This window comes from Triturus cristatus, chromosome 6, assembly GCF_964204655.1.
Source record: "Triturus cristatus chromosome 6, aTriCri1.1, whole genome shotgun sequence".
In the NCBI taxonomy this organism is placed as follows: domain Eukaryota; kingdom Metazoa; phylum Chordata; class Amphibia; order Caudata; family Salamandridae; genus Triturus; species Triturus cristatus.
The window spans coordinates 1,031,204,591-1,031,231,539 of NC_140589.1; the positions used below are offsets into that span (position 1 = coordinate 1,031,204,591).

The 26,949-nt window shown below is 44.8% G+C and overlaps 1 protein-coding gene across 1 annotated transcript in view; it reads left to right on the plus strand.

The window, feature by feature from the left end:
• The window catches only part of RSPO3 (R-spondin 3), a 400,364-nt gene that overhangs the window by 268,100 nt on the left and 105,315 nt on the right, over positions 1-26,949 (plus strand). Inside the window, exon 4 of the mRNA XM_085611820.1 lies at positions 5,294-5,491. Coding sequence (XP_085467946.1) covers positions 5,294-5,491 — 198 coding nt within the window. The remainder of the gene's footprint in view (positions 1-5,293; positions 5,492-26,949) is intronic.

The following is a 26,949-nucleotide window of genomic DNA, read 5'->3' on the forward strand; positions in this document are numbered from 1 at the left end:
TGCTTCAGAAAGGGAGTGATATGATGATGCTTAGGATGATGAAAGATCAGACGAACAGCCTGATTTTGAACAATCGGTAAACGTCTGGAAAGATAAAGGGGAATGCCAAAATATAATGAGTTGGCATAATCCACATGGGACATGACCAAAGCGAGAATCACCTGAATCCGGGCATCATAAGTAAGGTATCTGCAAATCTTTTTTATTCTACGGAGTTGAAAAAAACAAACGGAGATCACTGAGCTAATTTGAGGCTTCAGAGTAAGATCCTGACTGATGATCACCCCTAAGCTTTTCCTGAGCTAGAAGGAACAGGGAGCTGGGCCAACTCTGTAGGCCAAAAATGGGGTCCCCATGGATTTTTAAGAATGCCACCTGTTAAAACCAGCTCCGTCTTGTCCGGGTTGAGTTTTAAATGGTTCTTGTTCATCCATTGACTGATGAACAGCATGGTCGATTGAAAAGCATGAACCGACTCTGAGGAGTTACTGGTGGAAAAAATAAGCTGAAAATCATCTGCATAGTTGAAAGTGCAGACTTTACGCTCCTTCAGAGCTCGGACAAGAGGGAGGAGATAGAGATTGAACAGCAAGGGAGAAAGAGATGAGCCCTGAGGGACTCCACAGGAGATTTTGACTCTAGGAGCGGTAAATTGGGTGTGCGGACTGCCTGGGAGCGATTTTCCAAAAAGGAACTAATCCAGCTAAGGGCAGGGCCCTAAATTCCTCCATCCTTCACACGGTCGACCAAAAGAGAAAGGTCGACCGTGTCAAAAGCAGCGGAGAGATCAAGCAGATGAGAGCCTGCGAGGAGCCACTATCAACCTCGCCACGTAGGGTGTCTAGAACTGTGAGAATAACCGCCTCGGTGGAATGCGCTGGACGAAAGCCAGCTTGATGGGAGTCCAAAAATTCGGATTCCTCCAAAAATTCAGTAAGACACCCTGTAACATAGGTTTCCAAAATCTTAGCTAGATAGGGAAGAAGGGAGATAGGGCGGTAATTGGTCAGGATAGATGGATCTGATCCCACCTTTTTTAAAAGGGGGACAACAATTGCCTCTTTAAAGGTAGCAGGGACAGTGCCTTGAGACAAGGACTCATTTAAGAGGTTAAGAGCAGGACTAGGTAGGATAGTGAAGATTTCCTTCAAAATGTTGGGAGGGCAACAATTATTAGGAGAGCCCGGTTTGACTTTTGAAAGAATGTTAATAAAAATATGTTCACTTATAGGAGGAAAATGTGTGAAAGAACTATGATTTAAAATGGAATGAGAACTAAAATCCACATTTTGGCAGACTTAATTTTGTTAATTTTATCAATAAAAAAAAGTTCAAAGCATTACAAAATGCTTGTGAAGGAGATAATTTGCGAAGTATTCTATCGGGATTGGATAACTCATTGACATTATGAAAGATCTCCTTCGAACGATTAGTTGCCGATTGGATTTTGGTTGAAAACATTTAGTTGTGTTAACATGTTAGCAATGTTTGGACCTGGATGTCTTTCTCGTTCAGTTGCCTTGTTTGCCTGACGCATGTCAATGCATATGCATACAGCTCCTTTTTAGTCCTTTTTAGGCACTATGACTATGGGACAAAGCTGTGGTGTTAGACCAGTAAAACCCTCAATGATACCATGGTTATGTAACAATTCAAGTTCTTCCTCAACAGCTTCTTGCAGATAAAAAGCAATTTGTCTATGTCTCTGATCAACAGGACGGATGTCCTCATTGATATGCAACTTTAATTTCAAAGTCTTAAGCATTCCCAAACCATGAAATGATGAAGGGAACTGACTTAATGTTTTGTGGTGAACATGTAATTCACAGAAACAGTCCCATATCAGCAGCTGTGCTGAAACTGAGTAGATAGGTACTAGACACGGTGCCTTGGAGCTCATGGATGGGTGCTTGCACCCTCGCTTTCCTATGTTCTATTGTCGCTACAAATGAACCTTGACTTTTTAAGGGCATTGATGCAACCCATGTATACACTTTGGTTTTTGATGGCATAAGTTGCTGCAGTGGAGCTAATTCATTGTATTTCTCCTCAAGCATAATGTCTAACAATGCACCATTGTCTATAATGAAAGGTACCGAATAGCCATTTACATTCAGTGTTATCTTCGGACATTGTTTGAAGACTTTGGTTCTTTGGCATGTCGATCTTTCTTTGACTGACATTTTTCTTCACAAGCTGCTAAACCAACAAGGGCACGCTTTTCTGAGGTAAACATCAACATGGCACAATTACATAATGTTTGATGATGATTTAGATGGTGATCGACTTAATTCAGTACCGATCTGTCTTAACTGCTTGGCCTTGTGGGTATGCATCAAACATTGCTTCTGCATGAGCATGACATTTACCTTTGTGTAGAAATGAAAACCCACATATAACATACAGTTTCTTTTTATGTGTAGACATCAATTTTCACACTCATGATGGATTTATCCTGGACACCTCTGGCCTCCATGTCAGCAGCTTGTCTATCAGCATGCTCTTCAGCTCTGGCAGCCGTTAACACTCGCTCCAGACCGAGAGTTTCTCTCAGCATTCATTGTCTGAATAATCTGAGAAGCATCTGTCAATAACTCTCAGATGCATAGCCTCTTCATCATTAAATAAATGCACCTACGTTTGATGAGTGTGTCGTGTTTCTCCTCCAATTCATCAATGGTTTCACCAACTTTCTGACATTCTTGGTTGAAGATATATCATTCGAATCAACATTGAGGATATGTTAAGTCTTTGTTAGCTCATCGAATTCTCTTTATGACTTCTTTTACATCATCACCAGTAAGATTATTAAGATACTTAATAATCTTTTTGTTATGTCACTTCACTTGCATCACAAAATCATCAAATGTCTCTATCTAAGCAGTCCATCTATTGCCAATATTCAGCTTCTTGGCTGTATCAAATGGGGTTGTGGTGGTTTCAGGAAGCCGGCAGCATTGTAGCCAATTCCGAGACTGGTTCACATTCAGGGTGGAGCCCTCTCCGACACTGCCTGCTGTCCGCTAGGACCTCCTTCATGCAAACCATCTCTAAGGCCCTTTGCTGTTCTGACTGGGTCAACTTGGCCATTCGTTGGAACTGTGACCTCCTTCTTGGTCTCCATGGGAGCCCTTCACTTTTGGTGCCTCTGGAGTTGTTCTGGGCTGCCACCCAGCAGCTTTGATGGCGTGCCACTTCAGAAATGAACCGCTCCATGTTACTCTGCCCAACTGTGTGGTATGACTCTCCATATTCAGTTCTGATAAGCATATGACCATTTCTTGTATTTAATTTGCTTTGTTTTTAGGTGTCTCTTTCTACTGACTGATTCCTGGTTGATCTCTACCACGCAGCGCTTCTGCTTGCAATGTTATCTTCTAATTCGCTGTCGCTACTTGCTGCTCTTTCAAAACTCGGTTGCATCTGCCTTTAGTGTTATAACGCCATATTATGGGGGACTGAATGTTGCATAGCAGTGTTGGTGGCTAGCAGGTTCTGGGTCACCGATAAGTAGATTTCTTTGCACTGCTTTGGTTGTTTTCAATGTCTTTACATCGGCTGGAGTTGCGCTTTGACTCCACATGCATTAAATGTCGTCAATTCCATACTTCAACTGCAACACAAGTGGCAGGCAAGGGCCACGTCAAACTCTCTGGGAGAGCAATGTTGATCTTCGGGTTACTTACCCCCTAACTCGTCACCAGTTATAGAGTCCACCCCGACCTGAGTATCCCCAATGACTATGCAACACACAAAGCTAAGTATTACATGTCTTTATTTGTCTACATGTTACTGCGAACTCAACATTTTAAAAGAGTCTTCAATGCATTCCAACTCTGACACTTATGTCACAGTTCTACAGTCTATTAGGAGCCAAAGGGGATCCATCATTTCTAATTCACAAGACACTACAATCTACCATGCAAAGTCCTAATAAAAAAGTGGAGCTTAAATAGAAAGGATGCCTTTCGCCTCATACAAGTGCTACATTGGGTAGGAGGGAAAACTTATTATGACAAGCTATGCAAAGATGACACACAGATAGATTCACTCATAGCATAACAATTTATGATGGAAGAGTATTTCCCTGCTATACAAGTGCATCCTTGACCTCGATCCCCAAGCAAAGCATACCTGTCTCACAATGGGAAAATGATCTGGGCGAAGACATCCCAGATGAAGCTTGGAGGGTGGTTTATAGCAGGGCAGCTTGGACCTCTATACACATACAACATAGAACTAGTGCATACAAGCTACTAACACGATGGTATATTACCACCACATGCTTTGGCAGTCCAGACACCTTCCCCAAGGGTTGTGGGGAGGGAGGCACCTTACTCCCTACATGGTGGTCCTGTTCACACATACAAACCTTCTGGCACTTGGTCTTTAACCAAATACAGATTACAATGAATATCAAACTCCCCTGCCATCCCCTGATGGTCCTTCTGGGTCACCTTGGAGACCATGGATTCTACCCTCTGACTTCTCCAGTAGCAACGTTGATCTGTCATCTCCTTCTAGCTGTCCAGATCAGCATAGCCCAGCTATGGAATCTCCAAGATGCACCTTCTATTAATATGGTCAATTTACGCCATGGAGAAATTATCAGCACTGTACAAGACCTCACGTACAAATTCAAAAAAATTGGGCTGGCCCCCCTTTGTCATATATATCTATATATATATATATGAAAAGGGAGCAGAAACAAAGGGGCCCCACCTGTAGTAACACTGATATTAGGCAGCACTGGCATCTGTGAGATGTCCCAATCAGACGCTCAGAACACTGGTGATGCTCATTCATAACTACTAGCATTGAAGGGCAAAATAGAATGTCTGTGTTGGGTGTTGCATTTCTCATTAAAATGGACAATCGGGTGCACTTAAATGACAATATCATTGCAAATTGTGTAACCTTGTCTCCTCTTTTTTGAATTGTCATTTAGACTGATAGCTCGTACCCACCACAAATGTATATTTATCTCCTTATATTGTCAGTATACTGTTACAAATAAAGTGGTTAAACAAATGTAAAAAGCCCAGTTCAGCAGTTTCTTGTATTTAGAATAAAGTATTAAATTTAAGTTATTAAATTATTAAGCAATAATAAAATAAAACAACTTTTAAAGATGTCATATTGGCAGTGATGTTACTTCTTAGCGATAATGATCTGTTGCTAAATTATTATATTTAGCACATCCACTGCATTTCTATTTTGCCAAATCTGCTCAAGCATTGTGTGTCTGTCACAGCTCTTGACCAGTCACTCTGCTGCTCTTTGGTTTCTACAGTGCACTGTACAGTTGATGAGTGGAGTCCATGGAGCCCATGCTCAAAAAGGGGGAAAACATGTGGTTTTAAGCGAGGCAATGAGACAAGGGTCAGAGAAATTCTACAGCATCCAACACAACATGGCAAACCATGCCCACCCACAAAAGAGACGAGAAGGTGTATAGTGCAAAGGAAGAACTGCCAGAAAGGGGAGAAAGGTAAGGCCTTCAAGTCTATTATTTTTCTTAACCAGTAGAGTGACAACCTATCTATCAAAGAGAAACACCATGGACTGGTGCCTGACCTAGCCTATGAAGCTTTTGAATGCTCTTTCAGTTGTTATTAAGCTATTTATTATATAAGCCATAATATGCTGTGAGAGAATGGCCATATTGATGACGTCACTTTTCTAGGTCAGTGCCTACAGTTTGTGCATGTTTTGCAGTGTGAAGCTTTTCTGGATTAACATGCTGTGCATTATTCTGCCATCTAGTGGTTAGGTCAGGATTTCTCCTCTTGTTGCCCTCTTTTTCTTTTTATTCTTTTTGTTTTTGTTGAGCGTCATCTGTCCATTTGATGCCTTGTCCATCCCTCTGCTGGCCTTAGACTCCCACCCTGGAAGCACCTGTGCCTGGTTGCCATCTTCAGATTCTTTTTTTCTGCCATTGGGTCTGAAAGCTTCCGCCAAAGACTCTTTGAACGTCAAAAGAAGAAGGGTTAAAGTGGCAGATTGTAAATCAACCTATAATCAACATTAGCAAAGGAGAGGAAGACAACTTATATCCACCATAATATCTATTGAGGAAACACCAAAGAAGAAGGTTAGGACACTTGGGTGTCCAATGAGGAGGTCAGAAATGTGCAGTCAAAGGGTCACATTCACTGGGGGGTATGAGGAACACGTCCTTTAAATTTTGCCCTGAATGTCACCACAAGTTTTCAGAGAGAGAGAACCTTACTTGAAAGGGACCACAGTGCCAAGGGCTGCGAAGTGTGCACCAAATTCAAACAGAAGATGCTTAGAGCCAGGGAGGTGCAGAGACAGGGAGACTTGCCATGCAGGTTCAGAAGAGCAGCTCATCACTGAGGGACCTCGATCTATTGAGCGAAGAACAGGATAACGTTGCCAAAGGAGAAGGCTGAGGTCTGGACAATCGGTGTAGACTGGTAACAGATGCAGAAAAAACAAAAGAGGAATGCTGACAGGTAATTCATAAAAACATGGCTTAATTGAGCCGAGGTCTTCAGACTCAAACCATCAAAGACTGTCTTGACGCCTAAGTAATCGTTGACCAAAACCAAGTCAAAGAAGAAAGAATCCCTCAGGTCCCATAGTGAAGAAACAGCAGGAATTAACACCTCCCACAAGCCACTGGCATCGGTAGATGGCTGGGAGCAGGAGAGGACAAATAAGCTGGCAGTCAAAACACCAGCACTGAAGAAAAGGCCACTGAGTGGGATCAACATTGAAGAGAGAGTACTCAGGGTTGAGCGGAAAAAGAGACAGATCGAGGCTGAGATGGCAGCAATTCTCCATAAGTAGAAAGGATTCAATGCCTCCCTTTGGGAATTCCATCAAAATCCTCAATGGGAAAAGGCTATGATGTGGTGGAGATGGCCAACCTGAGACCACCAATAGCACCAGAAACCCAAGAGGAAGAAGAACACAAAATGTTTTACGATGAAGAAGACTCTAAGTCTACGGGCTATTCCATGAAGCTGTGGGCATGAAAGACCAGTGGCAGAATCCTGATGCTGACTATCCAGAAGAGTCAACCTCTACCGATTGAAGCCTTCCCCTCTGGATGGCATTTCCATGGTGAAAAGAGCAGCAGACAAATATGGGGTCCAGCTGGAGGAGGAAAAGACACAAACATGTTTCGTCCTCGAAAACCGTCTTTCCCTCACAAAGCAAATGCCATTACGTACTGAGGGTCTCTAGTTGCAGTGGCGTAACGAAACCTGAGGGGGCCCCCCTGCAAAGTACACCCACCATTTTGCCTCACCGCAAAATAATCTGGTATATTTTGATTTGAAACCTCCAACATTTTATGAAATGCCTCTATATTTGCGTACTCAAATTTCGAATAAGAAAGTAAGAAACACTCTTACCATATAAGCTACACCATTTGTAAGATTGTCAAGAGCAGATAATTTAACTGAGACAGGAATCAGAGCAATGCCAAGGAGCGGTTGTATTGTTTGAGGAACTGCCTATCGCTGAAGAACAAGGAACAACTACATAGGGTCTGAATTAGAATTGACATTGATGGAAAATCACTTGAAACTTTGAAAGACAAACCCAAATCTGCAATTTAACAGACTCGACTGACAATATACATGAGCAGTATACAAGATATAACCCAGTATCCTGCCAGCTCCAAGAGAAATAAACTGGTGTGAATTATCTGCATGCCACACACTTGCGTCTGTCAGGGATTTTGTACGATATTAACCACTCTATAGTATTTAAAATGAACTGAGGATGCAATTTCAATATCTGCCATCAGGGCTTTATTAGTAAGCAGGGCATACACAGGCAGGCACACAAGGCTGAGGATGAAAACTGCCTGGATGCTTCGGAACATTGATGCAGATGTGTGCCTGTATTTATCATTTCTGTATTGTAAGCAAAGCTAATTACACGAATTCAGGTGCACATATTATAGACAAGTGCAAACTGCACCATCAATACGGCATCATGTAGGATAAAAACAAACCATATTAGCAAGTACCTAATGACAGAATCTACACTAACTGTAGCCGGTGAAGCAAAGGAAAAGTGCAATCCAGCAATATACAAAACTCAAGCGTGTTTTGTAAAGCAATCCCCCTTTCTTCTTGCATCAAGGTGAAAACACTTTCAAAGTGCGTGATAAAAACAAGTGACTGGTCAAACAATAACATGCACAGCAGCATACAAAAATCAAATTCAACCAGTTTAATCAGACAATGGCCCTTTGGTTTGTGAATGAAGGCGCAAATATTTCACAATGACTTTTTAAACAATAACAAGTACAGCAGGCAGCAGCATTCAAAAATCAAACCAGTTTAGTCAACCAATGCGCCTTTGGTTTGTGCATGAAGGTGCTGATATTTCAAAGTCACTGTTTAAACAATAATAAGTACAGCAGGCAGCAGCATATAAAAATCCCTGTACTGTACCCTTCCTAGGCACACACACATCTAGCGCAGAGTCACTGCTCCTGCGCAGCACTGCACATCTACCTGATTTAGGAAAAGGGTGAGTCAAGCACACAGCAGCTGAACTTTTAGAAACGTGAGTGAGCCTGTAGGCCTCATTCTAGTGACAGGGTAAAAAGGACCTCCTTCACTAACACTGATCACTACACAGTATGCTGCCACCAACGCCCTTGTGCTGCTTAACACCTGGCAAAGGCTGTAGCCTTCCACCACTATAAGGATAGCACGTTGGGTGACCCTTCTGGTCCAACAAGACCGCATACTGTGAGACAGACCTGTGTCATGGCGCACCCGCATAATGTGTGCTCACCTATGTGAAAAAAATCAGCATTAGTGTCCAGTGCTTTAAATGTGCCGGTACTCACCGGTACTGAGTACCGGCACTTCTCCGTTTTCTCCCCCTGAGTACCGGAACTTGTTTTTGGGCAAGGAATGTACCGGTATTGCCAGAAGCAGCAGGGCTCATGCCCTGAAGTATGGGTATGTGCAATGCAAAAACTACTGAAAATAACACTTTTAGATGGAGCATGTTTATGTGCCACTCTGGCAGGCAACGGGTAGTGTATTCCTGCGCTGGGGTGCTCCTGCAGTGTTAGGTTCTAATTGGCATCGCAACGAGAATGAGGATGTGGCCAGAACTGACAACAGTGGAACTGATGAACCAGGTTTGAATCCAGACGTCGGCTCATCATCCTGTTATTCTGGACAACTGCCTTAACCAGTGGTGCCTTAAAAAAAAGTAAGCTTTAATGCAAATGTTCCAACTGGCATGAAAAGCGCTTAAATGTCCATGGCCCAAATTCGCGCAATATCAAACTGCCAAAAATTAGGCCCTGCACCTATTTCATTGGAGCTGATGTGTGCCATGTCTCCAATGTAAGGAGGCAGTTTGATATTGTGCGAATTTGGCCCATGGGCGTTCAAGTGCTTTACATGACAATCAGAACATTTGCATTAAAGCTGACTTATGTGGCTATTGTTAAATTCCGGGCTCATAGCCACGCCCCTAACGGCCCACCTAGTCTAATTAGTGAGTACCGTCACTTCTCATTTTCCATTTAAAGCACCGACTCCAATTAATTGCCTCTCTCTTCTCCTCTTGGGGTGATAGCAGTTCTGTTTACTCCAAGTAGAATGCTGTATTTGGAACCCAGATGTGCCTTAATATAGAAGATATGTATCTGCACGCAGAGTTCGGCCAGGGACTACGCTTAATCATTTGATTAATCATTCGAGGAAGAAGGAGCCTTGTGTAGAAACTCAGCTTAAGTATTCCAAGTTTCTAGTGTATAAAGAGGTTATTTGGTTTGAATAACTTGGGGAAAAGAGGAATCTACAACTAAGCATTTGAGGTGCTGAATCTGAAACACCAATACTCTACGTCCGAATATAATGTTGGTAATATACTTATACATATATACAGTGCTTTAAATGTGGCGGAACTCGCCGGTACTAAGTACCGACACTTCTACATTTTCTGCTCTTGAGTACCGGAGCTTCTCCGGGTGCAAAGAGAGAACCAGTGCTTATGGGGAAGCATGCCAAGCTCAGTGCAATTTGGCATATACAAAAAGAAGCGCGACAGACCTGACTAGTCAGTTAGTTTCCGTGAAGCACTCTGATAATCGAGTGCTAATCTGCCCTCAGTGTGCTTACTGCGGGGCGGCTCGTATGCATTTATTTAGAGCTAGCAGGAAGTTTGGGAGGGGCCCGCGTCACACTGTGATATTTGACACTCAGGCTCTGTGGCGTCAATAGCACTGTAGATGTGCAAGCAGGCCCTTCTAATAGGCATATTGTCACTGTGGGAAATCTAAGAAAGGATTCCTGCTGGCATAGCAGAGTGCAGATGCACTTGTTTGAAGTCAGATTGAGGAGGAAGGTGTTGTTCTCAGCTGAGAACTAAATCAAATAAACTTAAACTTGAAACTTGAGGAGAAAGGTGCTGATAGTGAAATAGTAGCACAGCAGATAAGAATCAAGGTTAGTAATGTGGGCAGCAGCCAGGGATGGATTGGCCAAGCGCATGGGCCCTGTCTTAGTGTCACTTATGGGCTGGTTTCCTGGAGGACAACCAACCACAATATCCTACTGGCCACCCAGCGCCCTCTATGGCCACCTGACTAGGCCACTATGCAAGGCCGGCTTTAGTGCTGGTGGCACCCTGTGCGACAATGTCTATTGCACCCCTCCATCCCCCATGACCACCTCTGCCACGGATTACCTCACTAGCACCCTTTAATAGTGCCATTTAGTTTTATAGCACCACTCATACCAGTGTAAGGTGTCAGAGCACTTTACACCACACACACATTGCACAGACACAATCATTTTTTTTTGTTGAAACATTTTTTATTGTTTTCATAGCAACAACTCAACACACGTTCCACTGCCCCCACCCCTCAAAGGAGTACTGTACATTTATCGTCGCTACCAATTATCCAGGAGAAGAAACATCCTTCCCACACAGTCCCCTTCCCCCCCCTCCCCCGCCCCATGTCAGTGTGCCCCCGTTACCTACCCCTCTTCTGATGTACCCCTCCTCCACAATGAAGTATGTACGGGTGCTCAACCTCTCCTTAAGGAAACAAGGCCTTCCCTCGCGCCGAGCTAAAGTTTATGCGTCCAGGGCTTACCACTATTCCCCTCCTACTCCCCGCTCCCCGCTACCTCCTGCCTATCAGATGTGCTCTCCACTTCCCCTGCATCAGACATCAACCCCTGAAGTTCCACCACCAACGCCTCCCATGCCCGGGCCGTCGCTAGTGCCTTCTCATCATCCCTCCGAAGGGCTAATTGCACCCGAAGCGTACCCTCCGCACCTGCCCATCTCGCAAACGCCGCCCTCCACCGCAAGAAGCTAGGCCCTGCCCGGGATTTCCAATGCATAGTCAGTTCCCTCTTGGCCATTATCAGTCCTAAATCGTGAAACTTGCTGGTGACCTTCGTCCGGCGATTGCACAGACACAATCATATGTGTGTAAATCAGTGTATAGAAAATGTTACATCAGATAGGACTACAAGGTGTAGTGTAGGAGTGACATGTCATCGATACTGGTAGGCAGTATAGTTTGAGTCCTTATTCTGGAAAAGCACAAATTCCGAATTTTAAATGTAACACCATTGTTAGGTGTTCTCTTTCATAATAAGAATTGTTTTCTACCCAAATGAACCCTTTTCGCAAGATTAGGATGATGAAAGACTGGGCAAAAAAACTATAGCTCTAACATATCCCTTGCAGTTTGCATGTAGCTCTAGGATGACAGTTAATAGCTCAATGTTATATATTAGGATATTGCCTTAGAAATGACAAGTAACAAAAGGAGCTCTCTTACAGAAGCAGTAACCCACTGACCTATTTACATTATATGCACTTCGTTATCTGCATGGTACACGTTCTTAGCAGCAGGCATCTTGACCCTCTGCGCTACCTTAGGATGAGTCAAAACTTCCACTAGACAAACCTCCAGTCTCTTTCCAGGAAGATGATAAACCACCGGAGTTATATTGACATTTTAATTGATGTCTGAAAATTGCTGTAGGCCAGGAACACGGCAACAGGTGCTTTTAAAATGATAGTATACATTTTTTTTAAATGACGCCCCCACCCAAATTCAACATCCGGTGCAGTCGCACCAATCGCACCGCCCTAGAGCCAGCCCTGACACTATGGAATGTGCAGGCGGGTCGCCGCACAAAAGGCTGTGCTTAGAGGTGGGGAGCCGAGACGAGTGAGAGGCCAGGTTTGTGGCTGGAGTTTTGGGCCATCTTCACCTTAGCCTAGACCCCACAGGCAGTGCTATTCCACATTCCTTCCTGCCATTCCGTCACACTGTGCCTTAATAGATGTGGTCGGGGGGGGCAGGTTTTCCTCTGGTCATTAGGCCATTCACAACTTGGCCCCTGCGGGACAAGGGGCTCGGTAGGTGGAACAGCTAAACACAAAAGCAGTGTCTTTGCAGTACTCCTCTGCCAAGCACTCGTTGCACTGAGGCCATGGCAGGCGGGGGAGAAGAGAATGTGAGGAGGCTGAGAAGCCACACAGGGAGGCCAGGCCAGGTGTTGTGGCCCTAGGGTCGTTCGGCAGCCTAAAAAGTTTGTGTTTTTCCCATGCTCCCTCCCAGGCAGGCGCTTCACATTCATCCCGTGGTAGGCGGGGAGTGCAAGTACTATTCAGAGGCCATTCTGAAAGGCCAGGTTTTGCTCTACCTTTTGGCCCGTTACCACGTCAGCCCTAAGGGGCTAGCCCGGTGCTGAAGCAGTTTGCTTCAGGTGACCTCTCTGCCAGGCCATCGCATTCAGGAAAAGGTGGGTGTGGGAGTGTGCAAAGGCTCTGAGGTCTCACTGGGAGGCCAGGTGTGGTGTTGGTGCCATTGGGACATTTTAAGCTCGACCCCAATTTCAATAATTAGGTTACCATCACATGTTCCGTTTTTCAAACGCCAATATAAGTACTTGCCTTAAAGATCTGTGCTTTATCTGATAACAGTTTTGACTCATCATAAGTTAGCACAGAGCGTTCATGTGCTTGCTGCAAAACACAACATGCTGATCCCAGATTTGTATTTTATGTACATAGGCATGTGGGTTACTAGTATTGCACACCAATTAAATCTCAATCAAATCAAATGTGTGCCCCTGGCCGGGTCCTTTAGCCATCCCCTTAGCCCTGCCCCATAGCTCCCCTCCCCCCAAGCCCCACCCCCTAATCACATCTTAATATTGTGAGTACCTGCACTTATTTTTTTACATTTAAAGCACTCCATATATATATGTACATCCATCTATGTATATAGTATGATTTTAATTATCTTGAAGCCCTGGGAAGTTACCTTGGCCAGAAAATACATAGTAAGCCAAAACCCAACATTTTGTTGAGTGTGGAAGCAGAACACTGCTGCTTTAAATAGTATTTGTTCTTTCAAACCATATCTCATGCTGGCTTGTTTTTCAGCCCTTAGTAACATGCTCACTGAAAGCTGGCCTTGCTCAATATTCATCAGCCTGGGCAGAGAAGAGGTAAAAGTCAGCAGCACATTTCAGAGTCCGACTGTTACACATTTTGCACAAAAGCATATTTGTTCACAAGGCAACGCGTGCGAACCTGCGGGAACATGACCTCTTGTTTATTATGAGGCTGGCTAAGCATCATGCTCCAGACATACTGTATACCCTTATTGCAAACCACAATGAAGTTTCATCTCAGCACCCATTCTTCATATGCTCACCTCCACCCCACTCTCTGCTCAGCGCCCTCTTCGCTTGAGGTTGCCTCCACTTCCTTCACCTCCATTCCAAGAGTGCATCCTGGGACCTGGGCACATAGAGAACTGAATAAGAGGAGTGAGGGGGTCCGCAGAGGGGCCTCTCGAGCAACGGACTGCCGGCTCTCTGCACACGAGAGACATTCGGCCGTCGCCAGGCTCCTAGTAGTGCCCTTAGGACTTTAGAGAGGGGAGGAAGCGCAGTGCAACAGGAGGCAGCCGAAAAAACTCAATCTGACAACAAAAAAAGACGCACTTCCCTGCATTAATGTAAAAAAAGACAACGTGTGTTGCTAATGCGTTGCAGGGGTGCTGGCCTTCTAATGCACCTGCCTGTTTTGTTGTTGTGGCAGTTTGTGTGTGGAAGCAGGTGGGGGATGCATACAGGGCAAGCGCCATGCACCAGTTTGGGTCAAGCAAACACATCGCCACTGCGTCGCCTGTGCAAGCTCAATGGGTAGAAACTGTGGCACGCCCAGGGCACAACAGGCCAGAATGCCAGCAAGGGATGTATGCCTTCAAACCCCTATTGGGTAATAAAAGAAATAACAGTACTGGGGTGCAACTGCCCCGTTACACTCTTGTACTCCGGCACCAGTGAACCTGCTACACTATCTATAACTAAGACTCTGGTGACTAAGGTTTAAATCATAGCTGCCAAGGTTTCGGATTTCTTATGTGTGACATTTTCATAACTTCAGTGTAATTATGAGTGACATTCAGTGACTATGAGTGACACTTTGTCGTGATCAAAATCCAACAAGGAAGACGAGAGAAACATATAAATCTCAGAAATTACACCCATTGAAGGAATGAGAAACTGTAGGAAGAGCTTAAAACTGCTAAATAACACCAGAAATAGAAGAGCACTAACCTAGTGCCCTTACATAGGGGTGCTGCGCGGAGGGTGTTCATCGCTGCAGCCAGGCTCCAGATTCAGGGGTTTTGAGGGAAGGAAGAGGTGTGAGAAGGCTACATACATGGGTTTGCTGCCTGGAGATTGTGTGTCTCTGCAGTCAGTCCCCAGGTTCATGGCCGGACTGGCCATAGCGGGCACCGAGCATTTCCCCGGTAGGCCGCTAGGGTGGGGGCCATTTTTGGGCCCCTGGGGGTCATTTTTGTTACCGGGGGTCAGCATTATCGGCCCCCTGTAACTAAATCGCCCGAAACCGGCCCTCGCAAACTGCTCGGCTGCACTCCCCATCACCCCGTGGGGGGTGGCTGAGCAGTTTGTCAGGGCCGGTTTCTGTTCCCAGTCCGACCCTGCCCAGGTTGAGGGGTCTGAGGAAAGGAGGAGGTGGGAGTAGGCTCCATACATGGGGGTGCAGCCTGGAGACTGCTTTTGCTGCAGCCAGGTCCCAGTTTCAGGGGTTTTGAGGGAAGCAGAGGGGTGTGAGAAAGCTTCATACACATTGCTGCCAAGTTTTCAGACTGTGTGACATTTCCATGGTTAAAGTGCATGAGTGACACTCAACTGCCAAATGTGCGTCACTTAGTGTAACATTTTCCTGCGAGCAAAACCAAGCAATAAAGTGGTTGGTAAGAGAGAAATATTAGAAATTACACTTCTTTGATCAACGAGAAGCCCTAAAATATCTTTCAACTGCAGCAAAACCCCTGAAATGGAAGGTTAAAATTCTGATACAAATCTTTGTATACCAAGAAAATATAAAAGTAAAGCAATCATCATAAAACATTTCACTTCGCCCCTACCCATGTCATTGCAATACATTGCGTCCTAATAATACAGTTAAGTACCTGCTGCAGAGATCAAATAAACACAGGGTGGATATTCTGGTGTTCCAGCCAGTACAAGAAAAGCAAAATCACAGCTGGTACATATATATTTTTACAGTTTATCTGTATACATCACGGAAAAAATATAAATAGAAAGCACGTTTAAATGTGTTACAGGGACTAATACTAAAACACAAAAATTGCAGTTACAAATGAATAAATACAATTTTGTTTCCCGTTGGTATAAGTCATGTCCAGGATCCAGGTCTTTGCGGACTTGAAAATACAACTAATGGCCGAAATTTTCTCTCCGAAAGATGTCAACACTAAACAGAAAGGCATGACTCACCCGAGTGCTGCCATTCCGCAGTCGGGTGCAGTTTAATGTTGTCTCAGAGCACACAGCGAGTCAGACACACAGAGGCAGCTCTCAACAGTATCTCGCTCTGGCTGGCGGTAGTTTTCAGTGATTAGGGGACCACTCAAATTTTATTTTCTGGCGGGCCAAGCAGCATTGAAGCAGGCCGGATACCAAATCAGGGGGCCCAGTCACGTATACCAATTACCTGTCACGTGAACCTGAGCCTCGCATGCGCTCTCAATCTGCAGCGGAATAAGAAAGCGAAAGTTGAATTTGCCTTCATCATTTATTGGCTACAAGGTGGCGCCAGTCACGGAGTTTATAACCAACACAAGGCACAGCCCCGCTTCCCGATTCTTTCAGTGCAGGTCTACTGCGGGATGATTTTCTCAATTAATAGGAAATTGAGAACTACAAAATATAATAACAAACACCACTGTGGCGGTGTGGTGTCTGTTCTCCCGAAGGGGCCCCCTGGAGCTCGGGGGCCCCCCCGCACCGCGGGGGCTGCGGGGGCCTGTGTTACGCCCCTGTCTAGTTGGCTGAGGCAGTTGCCTTAGTCCAAATAGAGACCCTTGCTTCTAGTCAGGGAAAGGAGGGGGACCCTCTTTAATAACCCCTTCTCACCCCCTGGTAGCTTGGCACAAGCAGCCAGGCTTATCTTCAAGGCAATGTGTAAAGTATTTGCAACCACGCTCCCAGTGACACAGTGATAACATCACAAATGGACACCACATGGATGTATGAAAATAGCGGCATCTTTATCAAGAAGAAAAATATGGTAAGGCCACACGATAAAAATTCAACATATGCGTATTCGTAATATTTCACTTTGCGGGTTATTAGGCCGACAAACACTTGTAGGTTTTGCAGTATTAATGAGCAGTTCATGATGTTCAAATGCAGTCCTAATGCAATGTTATGCAGTTCACAATGCAGTTTGTATTGTCAGACTAATGCAGTTCGTAATGCAAGAATAATGCAATCCTCAATGCAAGTAAACAGGCAGTTCGTAATGCAAGAATAATGCAATCCTCAATGCAAGTAAACAGGCAGTTCGTAATGCAAGAATAATGCAATCCTTAATGTACGTAATCAGGCAGCTTGTAATGCAAGAATAATGCAATCCTTAATGCACATAATCTGGCAGTTTGTAATGCAAGTATAATACACTCCTTAATGCATTTAATAAGGCAGGTCGTAATGCAAGAATGCAGTTCGTAATGCAGGAATAATACAATCCTTAATGCAAATAATAAGGCAGTTCGTAATGCAGGAATAACACCAGGCCAATCAACGTGATTAGACAACCATCCTGAACTTCCGAGGGTGGCCCCGGGACTGCCGGGCAGGTCCGCGCTGCTCGAGGACTCAGCGCGTCTAATGCGATGCAGCTGGAGAGAGACGGGAACACTCTGGTACTCCTCCTGCCCTTCCCCAGGCCACACACGCCTTCGGCTCCCGACCAGTGTCAAAGCCTTCCCTGGGGGATGAGCTGCCTCGCTCTCTCTCTCTCCACGCTCGTCGGACGTCCAGCTGGGTGCTCCCGACATCAACGCAGTTCCGATGCAGGCGACGCTTTAGCTGGACAGGTTAAGGTGCTGCCTTCTCCGTTGCTGACAATCTTGGGCAGATTACTCTTGCGAACAACAATCATGATTACCTCCCAACTTCCTTAGCTTTATGAAATCCTTCAGCACGTTGTGGCTAGGGCTGGCGGCGATCTTGATCCGTAGCCTCCGTTATGATTACGGTTCGGGCCACAACAGCTACACAGCAGCGTTGACGATGAATCACGCTGCGTGGGCACTGCAGTCACAGGGCACTTTCCAACCAGCACCAGGGACACCGAAGGCAGTCGCAGGCTGCACACGCACAAAGTGTCGCTGAGACTCAGTTGTGTTTCGGGTCACACAGCCCCGGGCAATGCTTACGAAGGTCTGAGGGAGCAAAAAGCACACAAACACAGCGTCGCTGAGACACACTTGGAAACGTTGATGTTCCTGAGTTTCCACAACAGGGAGCCAGCTCTCCTCGGGCCCTTGGGGACAGGTTAATTCGGGACACTGCACACAGCAAAGTCCTTTCAAGCAGTGGGACACAGCACACAGCAAAGTCCCTTAGCCTCTCCTTAGTTAAATCAGCAAACTGCAGGCCAGCCCCAGAACACATAGCAAGGGTCAGTCCTTTTCTTCAGTCTCTTCAGCTGTTCTTCATTGGCAGAGGTTCCTCTTGACCACAAAGTTGTTTCAATCCTTTTCAGTCTTGATCAGTCCAACGTTCAGGGGTTTCAGCTCTCATAGTTATACCCCCTCAATGTCTTTTTTAGTCTTTGTGTTCAGTGGGCACTGATCCCTGTCTAAATCAGTTCTGGGAGTCTCCCTGCCAGTGACACCTTCTTCCTTTGATAGTGGGGGTCTCGTTCCTCAATCACTCAGCAGGAGGTGGAGTCATTGTTTTATGGCGCAGCCAATGGCCTCTTCACCTCCATGGGCTACTCCTCCCCCCTACACTCCAGATGCAGGTCAGCCTGTTTCTGCCTACCCCTCCCCTGGGACAAGACACTTCCCAGATCCTATCACATCCAAATCCAGACAGTCAAATCAACAACCAGGCAGAGACACACAGAATTGTTAGAACAAGAAAACCAGCCACTTCTAAAAGCGTGGTTTGTAAACACACAATTCAAAAACCACCTTCACACAAAGATGTGTTATTAAATTGTGAGCAAATGTGTTGTAAGAAAGAACATCTTCTCACTGACAAGGGCGCACTTAATATACGATGAAACACGCTGGTTTCTTCATCAGTTTTCTTTTTTATTCAAGATTTTTTTAAACTCCAAATGATAAGTTTCAAAGCTTTGTCAGTTCATATTAACAATCATATTCATCGTTCATTTCCAATGAGGTGAAAATAAATTTTCATGACAACCTTAGATGTCCACCCAATGCATTTTGGGTCAAGTAGAAGTCTGACCCTTCTTCAGGGGTCTAAAAGTAAATGAGACAGGACCATTAGCTTCACTCAAGCATACAGTCTAATACATGTCAATTAATCATGCATTTTAAATGCATGTAACCACAGATTAAATTACATTACACATGATCGTTAACTCTTAAGGTCAAAACCACAGAAAAAAGTATTACCGTTTAAAAATATACTAAAGAATGCCTAGTGGCTGCAAAAAATATTTTTTTTAAAATGAAAGCAAACACAGACGACATTGGTGGTACAACAACCTACAACTGGTAAGGAAAGATCAGTGAAAATGGTAGTGTCAACTATACTCAGCGAGATTATAACTAACAAGGTGTAGAGTAAAGAAACAAAATCTAAAACACTAGAAACAATCACTAAATAAACTTACAGTTATATTTAAATTGTGAGCCCAGGTACACTAAACTTTACCTCTTCATCTTAAGCCTATGGACAGATAGGCTGGAAACATATTACACAGCCTTCCCCATTCTGTCCTATGGGCAAGATGGCCTTGCAACAGTGCAAAACGAAATGGAGAGTACCTGACTGTTTAGGACATGGTACACATCTCAGTACATATCCTACCTTTCACAGACACTACACCTTGCCTAGGGGGGTACCTTAAACCTACCATAGGGGTGTCTGATGTGCATGGAAAGGGAAGGATAAGGCCTGGCAAGTGGGTGCACTTGTCAGAACAACATGGCAGTTGGCAAACTGCAGGCAGGCACTGCAGTGGCAGGCCTAAGTTCTGTCTTTAGGCTACTTGTGTGGGTGGCACAATTAGTGCTGCAGGCCCACTAGAAGCATTTGCTTTACCAGCCCTGGCACACATAGTGCACTTTACTAGGGACTTTACTAGTAAGGCAAACATACCAACTATGGACAACCAATTACCATAACACGTTATACAGGGAGCACTTGCACTTTGACACTGATTAGCAGTGGCAAAGTACCCAAAGCATCTAAGTTGGCAACACCATGTCAGAAAAAAGGTCTTGGGGGAAGGCAAACGTTTTAGGGAACTTTAGCCAAAAAGGGCCAAGTCCAACAGTACCAGTGCTACATTGCAACTTGGACTATGGAAGAGAGATGTTCATGGAACCATTTCCCTGCAAACCAGTAACTCTAAGAGTGGAAAAGCAATATAAACACTCTTCCAAACATACAGCCTACATATGAGATAATGTGTCAGCTGACTCAATCACTGTGACCACTTCAAGAAAAAGAAAGGGCCAATGTACCAGCATTATATGAGCCACCTCCTAGAAAAGATAGCAAAAGGATGATGATGATGATGATGATGGTTGGGTGAAAGTTTTGAAAGAGGAGATAGGACACAATGGTGCATTGCCAATTCAAGTGCCCTGCTAAATAGGTATGCCCACCAGCAATGTGAAGAGGTGGGAGGATTACACCTGCCACAGAACAGTACCAAAAGAGTACACATTTGTTCATATGTGAGGGCAAGACTAGAGCCAACAAGCAGGCAACTGGTGATAGAAACAACATTAGGAGGACGTCCATTCCTTGAGTTCACCTCACAGACCCTCGATCTTTGAGATCACCTACCCCGTCCACCACGCAGGTACACCATTCCAAAGTGCGCTCCACCTTGCCCCACTCTCCATCCCTAATCTAACCCCTCTCTCCATTGGACATATTTCTGAGCTTACGCATTCCCCACTATCCATCATGGAGCTCACGCTCCATCCTCACAATCTGCTCTCTCATGCGCCACATCCCAGAAAACACTCGTCGGCTCACACACTCCGTTTCTCAGCCCCCACCCTCCACAACTGTCAATCCATCTTCTCCTACCCCTCCTTCCTTCTCGAGCTCCTGCTCACCCTTCATGCGTGCATCACCTAGAGGTCGCTTATTCGGCCACACATTCCACCACCAGGGCTCTCCCAACTTCCTGTCTTCTCACATTACTTAATGTTGCAGTTATTGGGGTTGCATTATTATCAGCAACACTAATAGCTCAAACTTTTACTAATGCGAGACCTACTGCATTGCAAATGCTTGTTTTTATTGATGAAGTAAAATTGCAGCAGCAGGTTGCATGAATACATTACAAATGGCAAATTTAATTAGCTATACTTAACCCCTTCAGTGCCCATGACGAGCTGGACTCGTCATGGGCCGCGGTTGCGCTGTGCCCATGACGAGTCCAGCTCGTCATAGACCCCGCCCGCTAATGCAATGGCCGGCACAGGGCGGGGAAAGGGGCGGGCACTGAAGGGGTTAAATAAACATATTCAAAACATCGATATCAAATGGAAAAAAGACAACCACACCTTCATTCACCCCCAGACCTAGCGGATTATTTGAACCAGGATACCCAGGTCGCAAATGCCCCCAGATGTTTTTCCCATTAGCCCTACCCCTTTTGCCTTCCCCTTCACAGAGTGCTATCTCTAGATTATAGATCCGCAAACAATGCCCTTTCCATTGTTGAAAGGATGGGGGTAGGGGGTCAAGCCATGCTGAAGCTACACATAACCTAAAAACCGACATAGCAATAAAAATGAAACCTTCCCCAACCCGGTTGTCTGATTCGCATATCCCCAATAAGATAAGCTGAGGTGACAGGGATATGATATCTTTAAGTACATCTCCCAAAAAACCTGCTATTTCCTGACCACTGATTCTAGGTTAGGGCAGATGGAAAACATGTGGACCAGATCTGCAGCGGAAGCCTGGCATCTAAAACAACATCCCCACCTAATTTGGCAATTTTTGCTGGTGTTATACATAGGGCAAAAAGTGTTTTATTAGCCTTGTAAATTTGCTGAGCACAAAATTGACATCCCCCCCCCAGCACGAGTTAATTTGGAAAGCCAGAGTCCGACAGCTCAAGTCTCCCCTGCCACTTTGCTTCATGCTTGTCTAGGTTGTCCGGGACCCCCTCTAACATAGAGGCATACAATTGTGAGAGAGATGGACTTGTACCATTTGTTAATATTTGCATTAGGGGAATCTTCTTAAAGCCTGCCACTCCACCCGCCGGCAGGACCTATTTTTCGCATTCTACATAAAAGATTTCCAAAGTACTTTAAGCAGACAAGTGGAGAAAATGCACATTTACCATGCTGTACTAGATATTCATCAGGATTCTGTTCTCTTCCAACACTGTTGCCGGTAAGGTAATGCATATTTGTGCTGGTGGTTACCGGTTATTAAAGAGTAAGATAAAGATACATTAATTATAAGCGGTTCATGAAAGAGACTGGAGGTGGAATCAAGGGTAGTCAGACTTATTATTAAGTAACCACTGCATTCAATAGTCGCAATAGACCCATAATTAAAACGATTGGGTCCTGCACTTTTTATTCACAAATTAAGCTGTGTCTTGTAGGACTACAGTCAGGAACAGACGCTTAGCCTGAAATCAGTTCTGCTCCTGTGCAAATGCAAAAACAGAAATTGATGGACAGAATGCAGAACAATGTAATACATTCACCCCAGTACAGAGATCTGGGCCTAAATCCATTGTTTTTTTGCACACCATACCATTCCAGTTTGGACCCAGCCATATGCAAATCAGTCTTGACCCTGCGCCCAATGGGAACAGTCCAGCCCGAACTGCCAGGCCAGGTACTCCCTGGACTGGAAACAAGCATACTAGGACCAGTTTCTGGCTTTCAGCCCTCATTAGCCAGGATAGCTTTACTCCAGTGGCATGGAGAGCACGGGACCCACATCTGGGCATACCCGTCCCACTCGGGGTGACAAATGCAAAAATAACAATTGATGGACACAATGCAAAACAATGTCACACATTCACCCCAGTACAAAGATCTGAGCCAAAATCCATCGTTTTTTGCTCACCATGCCATTCCAGTTTGGACCCAGCCATATGCAAATCAGTCTTGACCCTGCGCACAATGGGAACAGTCCAGCCCGAATTGCCAGGCCAGGTCCTCCCTGGACTGGAAACAAGCATCCTAGGACCGGTTTCAGGCTTTAAGCCCTTATCAGCGAGGATAGCTTGACTCAAGTGGCATGGAGAGCACGAGACCCACATCTGGGCATACCCGTCTCACTCGGGGTGAAAAATGCAAAAAGAACAATTGATGGACAAAATGCAGAACAATGTCATACATTCACCCCAGTACAGAGATCTGGGCCTAAATCCATCTTTTTGTTTGCGTAGCACTTTTCACCCTAAGTGGGATGGGTATGCCCAGACGTGGGTCCCTTGCTCACTGTGCCACTGGATTCAAGCTAGCCGGGCTGATGAAGGGTAATACCCAGATACCGGTCCCAGGATGCTTGTTTCCGGTCCAGTGAGGACCTGGCTTGGCAGTTCGGTCTGGACTGTTCCCAGGAGGCAGAGGGTCAAGACTGATTTGCATATGGCTGGGTCTAAACTGGGGTGCCATGGTGAGCAAAAGAATGTTGGATTTAACCCAGATCTCTTGACTGGGGGTGAATGTATGGTTTATTCAGCTTTCCATCTATAATTTTTTTGTGTAGCACTTTTCACCCTCAGTGGGATGGGTATGCCCAGATGTGGGTCCCTCGCTCACTGTGCCACTGTATTCAAGCTAGCCTGGCGGATGAAGGGTAATACCCAGAAACTGGTCCCAGGACTCTTGTTCCCGGTCTAGGGAGGACCTGGCTTGGCAGTTCGGTCTGGACTGTTCCCATGAGGCACAGGGTCAAGACTGATTTGCATATGGCTAGATCTAAACTGGGGTGGCATGGTGAGCAAAAGAACGATGGATTTAACCCAGGTCTCTTGACTGGGGGCGAATGTATGGTTTATTTAGCATTCCGTCCATCATTTGTTTGCGTAGCCCTGCTCCTGTGCAAGTCTGTGCTTCTTCAAATAGTAATCCATGGATGAAGCCACTGTTCCTGTCCTGCAGCATTCATTCCAGTTCAGCCTGCACAGCAAGCAACAGAATGTTTCAAATGAAATCAATATAGAACATTGTTTACCCAAACCATATGAAACTGTGACAATTATGAGCACTATTGGCATGCTTGGAGTCATGTAGCATGAATTCTATGTGATAAGGGCCACAGAATAAAGGAATTCTTAAAAAACATTTTGGCAGCGCTAATTAATATGTACGGATTTGGGACTATTGTCTGCATTATGATCAAATGCCCACAATTTGTAATATATTTATAATTCATTCGGACTTTATGTGCCTAGTTATACCCCTTGCTTACAATTTCCTCTACCTAGTCTCAGTGATCTCCCATTCATATAACATGAACCATGCTACAGTACTTCGTTATTGCACATGTTTGGAGCTGCAATATGTTGTGTACAAAACCTCTAAGACATTCACATTATTCCAATGTAGGGTGCATTGGAATTACAGCAGCCTGAACAATTAAAACCACATGCCCACAAGTGAGATGGAGACATTAAGAATGCCATTGGTGTTGTTGATTCGGTCTATGTGTAAACATATATTTCCTTCGAAAGACATGGACCAACCCCAAACGGTTGTGTCACTATAATACATGGGATTCTGCAATCCCTGTGTAAACAGCAGTAACTAGTTTGTTTATAATCGGCGACTTCTGACGCACCACTCTACTCTTGTAAGCCCATTACAGTCGAATTCTGACGTCACAATGCGAGCTAGGTCAGGGAGCATAACTAAAGCAGCTGTTAAAAGCAATAAACAGAACTTGTTCTTTCTTCTGATATATTTTAATAGCTTACTATGACAAGCCGAGAGAATATGTTTCTTTTTTGTACTCCTTAGATAGGGAAAAGCTAGAATCCTTCTGCATGTTTCTGCACATTCTGAGCTACTGCAGCTATTTTTTTTAAATTGACTTGTATTGAACTGTTTCTAATATCTGATTATAGCAAATATCCAACAGGTTTTTTATATGTTTAATTTTGCACTAGAGGTTTGATTTTCTTTCTTCATGTTTGCAAACATGCTGCTCGCTCTTTTATATGAAAGAGCTACGCACCAAGGCTTAAAATGGTTTGCAGGATCATGTACTATATGGGATAATGTACCCCCCTTGCCTACATGATAAGGATATTGCAAGTCACCTTGAAGTTCCATAAGTTATGAAGGAACTCAGCCTTCAGCCTCTTTCCTCTATTTGGTTATGGAACTCCTCTGTGACTTGCAATATCCTTATCGTGTACGACAGGGGGTACTTTATCCCTTATATGCTTAGGTCAATAATATCACCTACAATAGTATTGCAACTAGTACATTACCTTCCCCTTTAGCACAAAGTAGGTATGCCTTTGTTGTTCTTAACTCCTCATCTACTTACTGAGATTGACCATGCCATGTAGTGATTTGGTCATTGAGGACTTAGCTGTATGTTTGTCTTGCTTTATATACCACATGCAATATAGTAACCTGGGGCATACACAGAGTTCTCTAACCTATGTTTTGCGTGGTAGGCTCAATGTACTCCCTGAATGATTATTTTCCTATCTCAGCTAAAATTATTTAATTATAACTTTATGGAACACTCAATGAGAGCACGTGTACAATCTGCCATACTGCTTCCATATAATTATTTTAATTATCTATGCAGCTGCTGGGAAGACTCAAGGCCAAATGCAAAAATCCAGCCTTAAATACTACCTCTAGGTATGCAAGGACTGGTTGCTCCAAGTGCATTGCTCGGATTAGCATCACCAGCAATGCAACGTTTTCTTTGTTCATTTACAGCAGTGATATTGTTGTTTCCAAAGCCCTTTTATGTGCACGAGCGGGTGAATATGAGGAGAATTCAACATTTAAGATTATAATCTTTTTAGCATTGCATTGTATTGTCTCCAGCAACATTAGCTTCCATTCTAAACTTGATGTATCACTTTGGGATGTATTTCTCCCCAGCATTTTTGGAGCTCTGGCCATTGCATGATAAACACAATACGAGGGAGCCGAGGGTATATTTACGAAATCCGACAGAATCAGTATCTATTAAAAAGATTGCCTGGTATGTCTCTCCATCCTGTCTGACTCCAAATGGTCTTGACTTATATCTACTTCTTGCTGTGATACAAAACAAGCATTGGCAAAGTCAATTCTTTTGCCTTTGGCTGGCAACCTTTTTGCTTTGTTACTGCCTTTTTAGGTCTCGCCTGACCCAGCGCATGCGCTGGTCTGGCGAGACTTATTGAGAGGGCTCCAAAAAGTGCTACCAGGCCAGCCTAGAGCTACAGTGCATGCGCGCGGGCGCGCGAGCCGCGCTTGCCACGATTACTTTCAGTTTCGCGGCTGCATTGATGTTTGATCGCGATCTCTTTCGCGGCCGCACGGCCGCTTGTTTCAACATTGTTCCTTGTCTTGCTGATGTTACAGTGTGAATATCTCTTTATACAAATAGAGCTATCAGGTAAAAGCCAACCTGATAAAATGAGTCTGCACTTATTCATGCCAACGTCTCCAAGATCATAATTGGTCAATGCCTCCGCTCTCCCTAAATTATTTTGGCCCTAATTCCAAATTCAGGGCTACCCCCTGATCTAGTGAAAATGCTAGTTTGGGCCTGAAAGTAATTTCATGTTACATGATATTTACTCATGTGCTAATTGCACGCATACCGTTTACTGTGCCTCTTACTCATACTATGTGTGTGCTTGCAGTACTGTGTAGTGCCTGCATAGCCTTTGCAGTGCCTGCTTACTCATAGTATGCATGCGCTTCCAATGCGCTTGCAGTACTGTGTACTGCCTGTATACCCTGTGCTGCGCCTGCTCACCCATAGCATGCGTGTGCTTGCAGTACTGTGTAGTGCCTGTATACCCTGTGCTTGGCCTGCTCACCCATAGTATGCGTGCGCTTGCAGTACTGTGTGGTGCCTGTATACCCGGTGCTGCGCCTGCTCACCCATAGAATGCGTGTGCTTGCAGTACTGTGTACTGCCTGTGTACTCTGTGCTGCGCCTGCTCACCCATAGTATGCGTGCGCTTGCAGTACTGTGTAGTGCCTGTATACCCTGTGCTGAGTCCGCTCACCCGTAGTATGGGGTGCTGTCCGTCCGGTGCTGGAAGTTATATCGATGTAGTGAAGTGCTTTGCACCGTATGCATCAAGTGCTGCACCTTTTCATATAGTTGCTGAGCTGCATTATATGGCTTATTCATATAGTACTGCACTGTACAGATGCAGTGC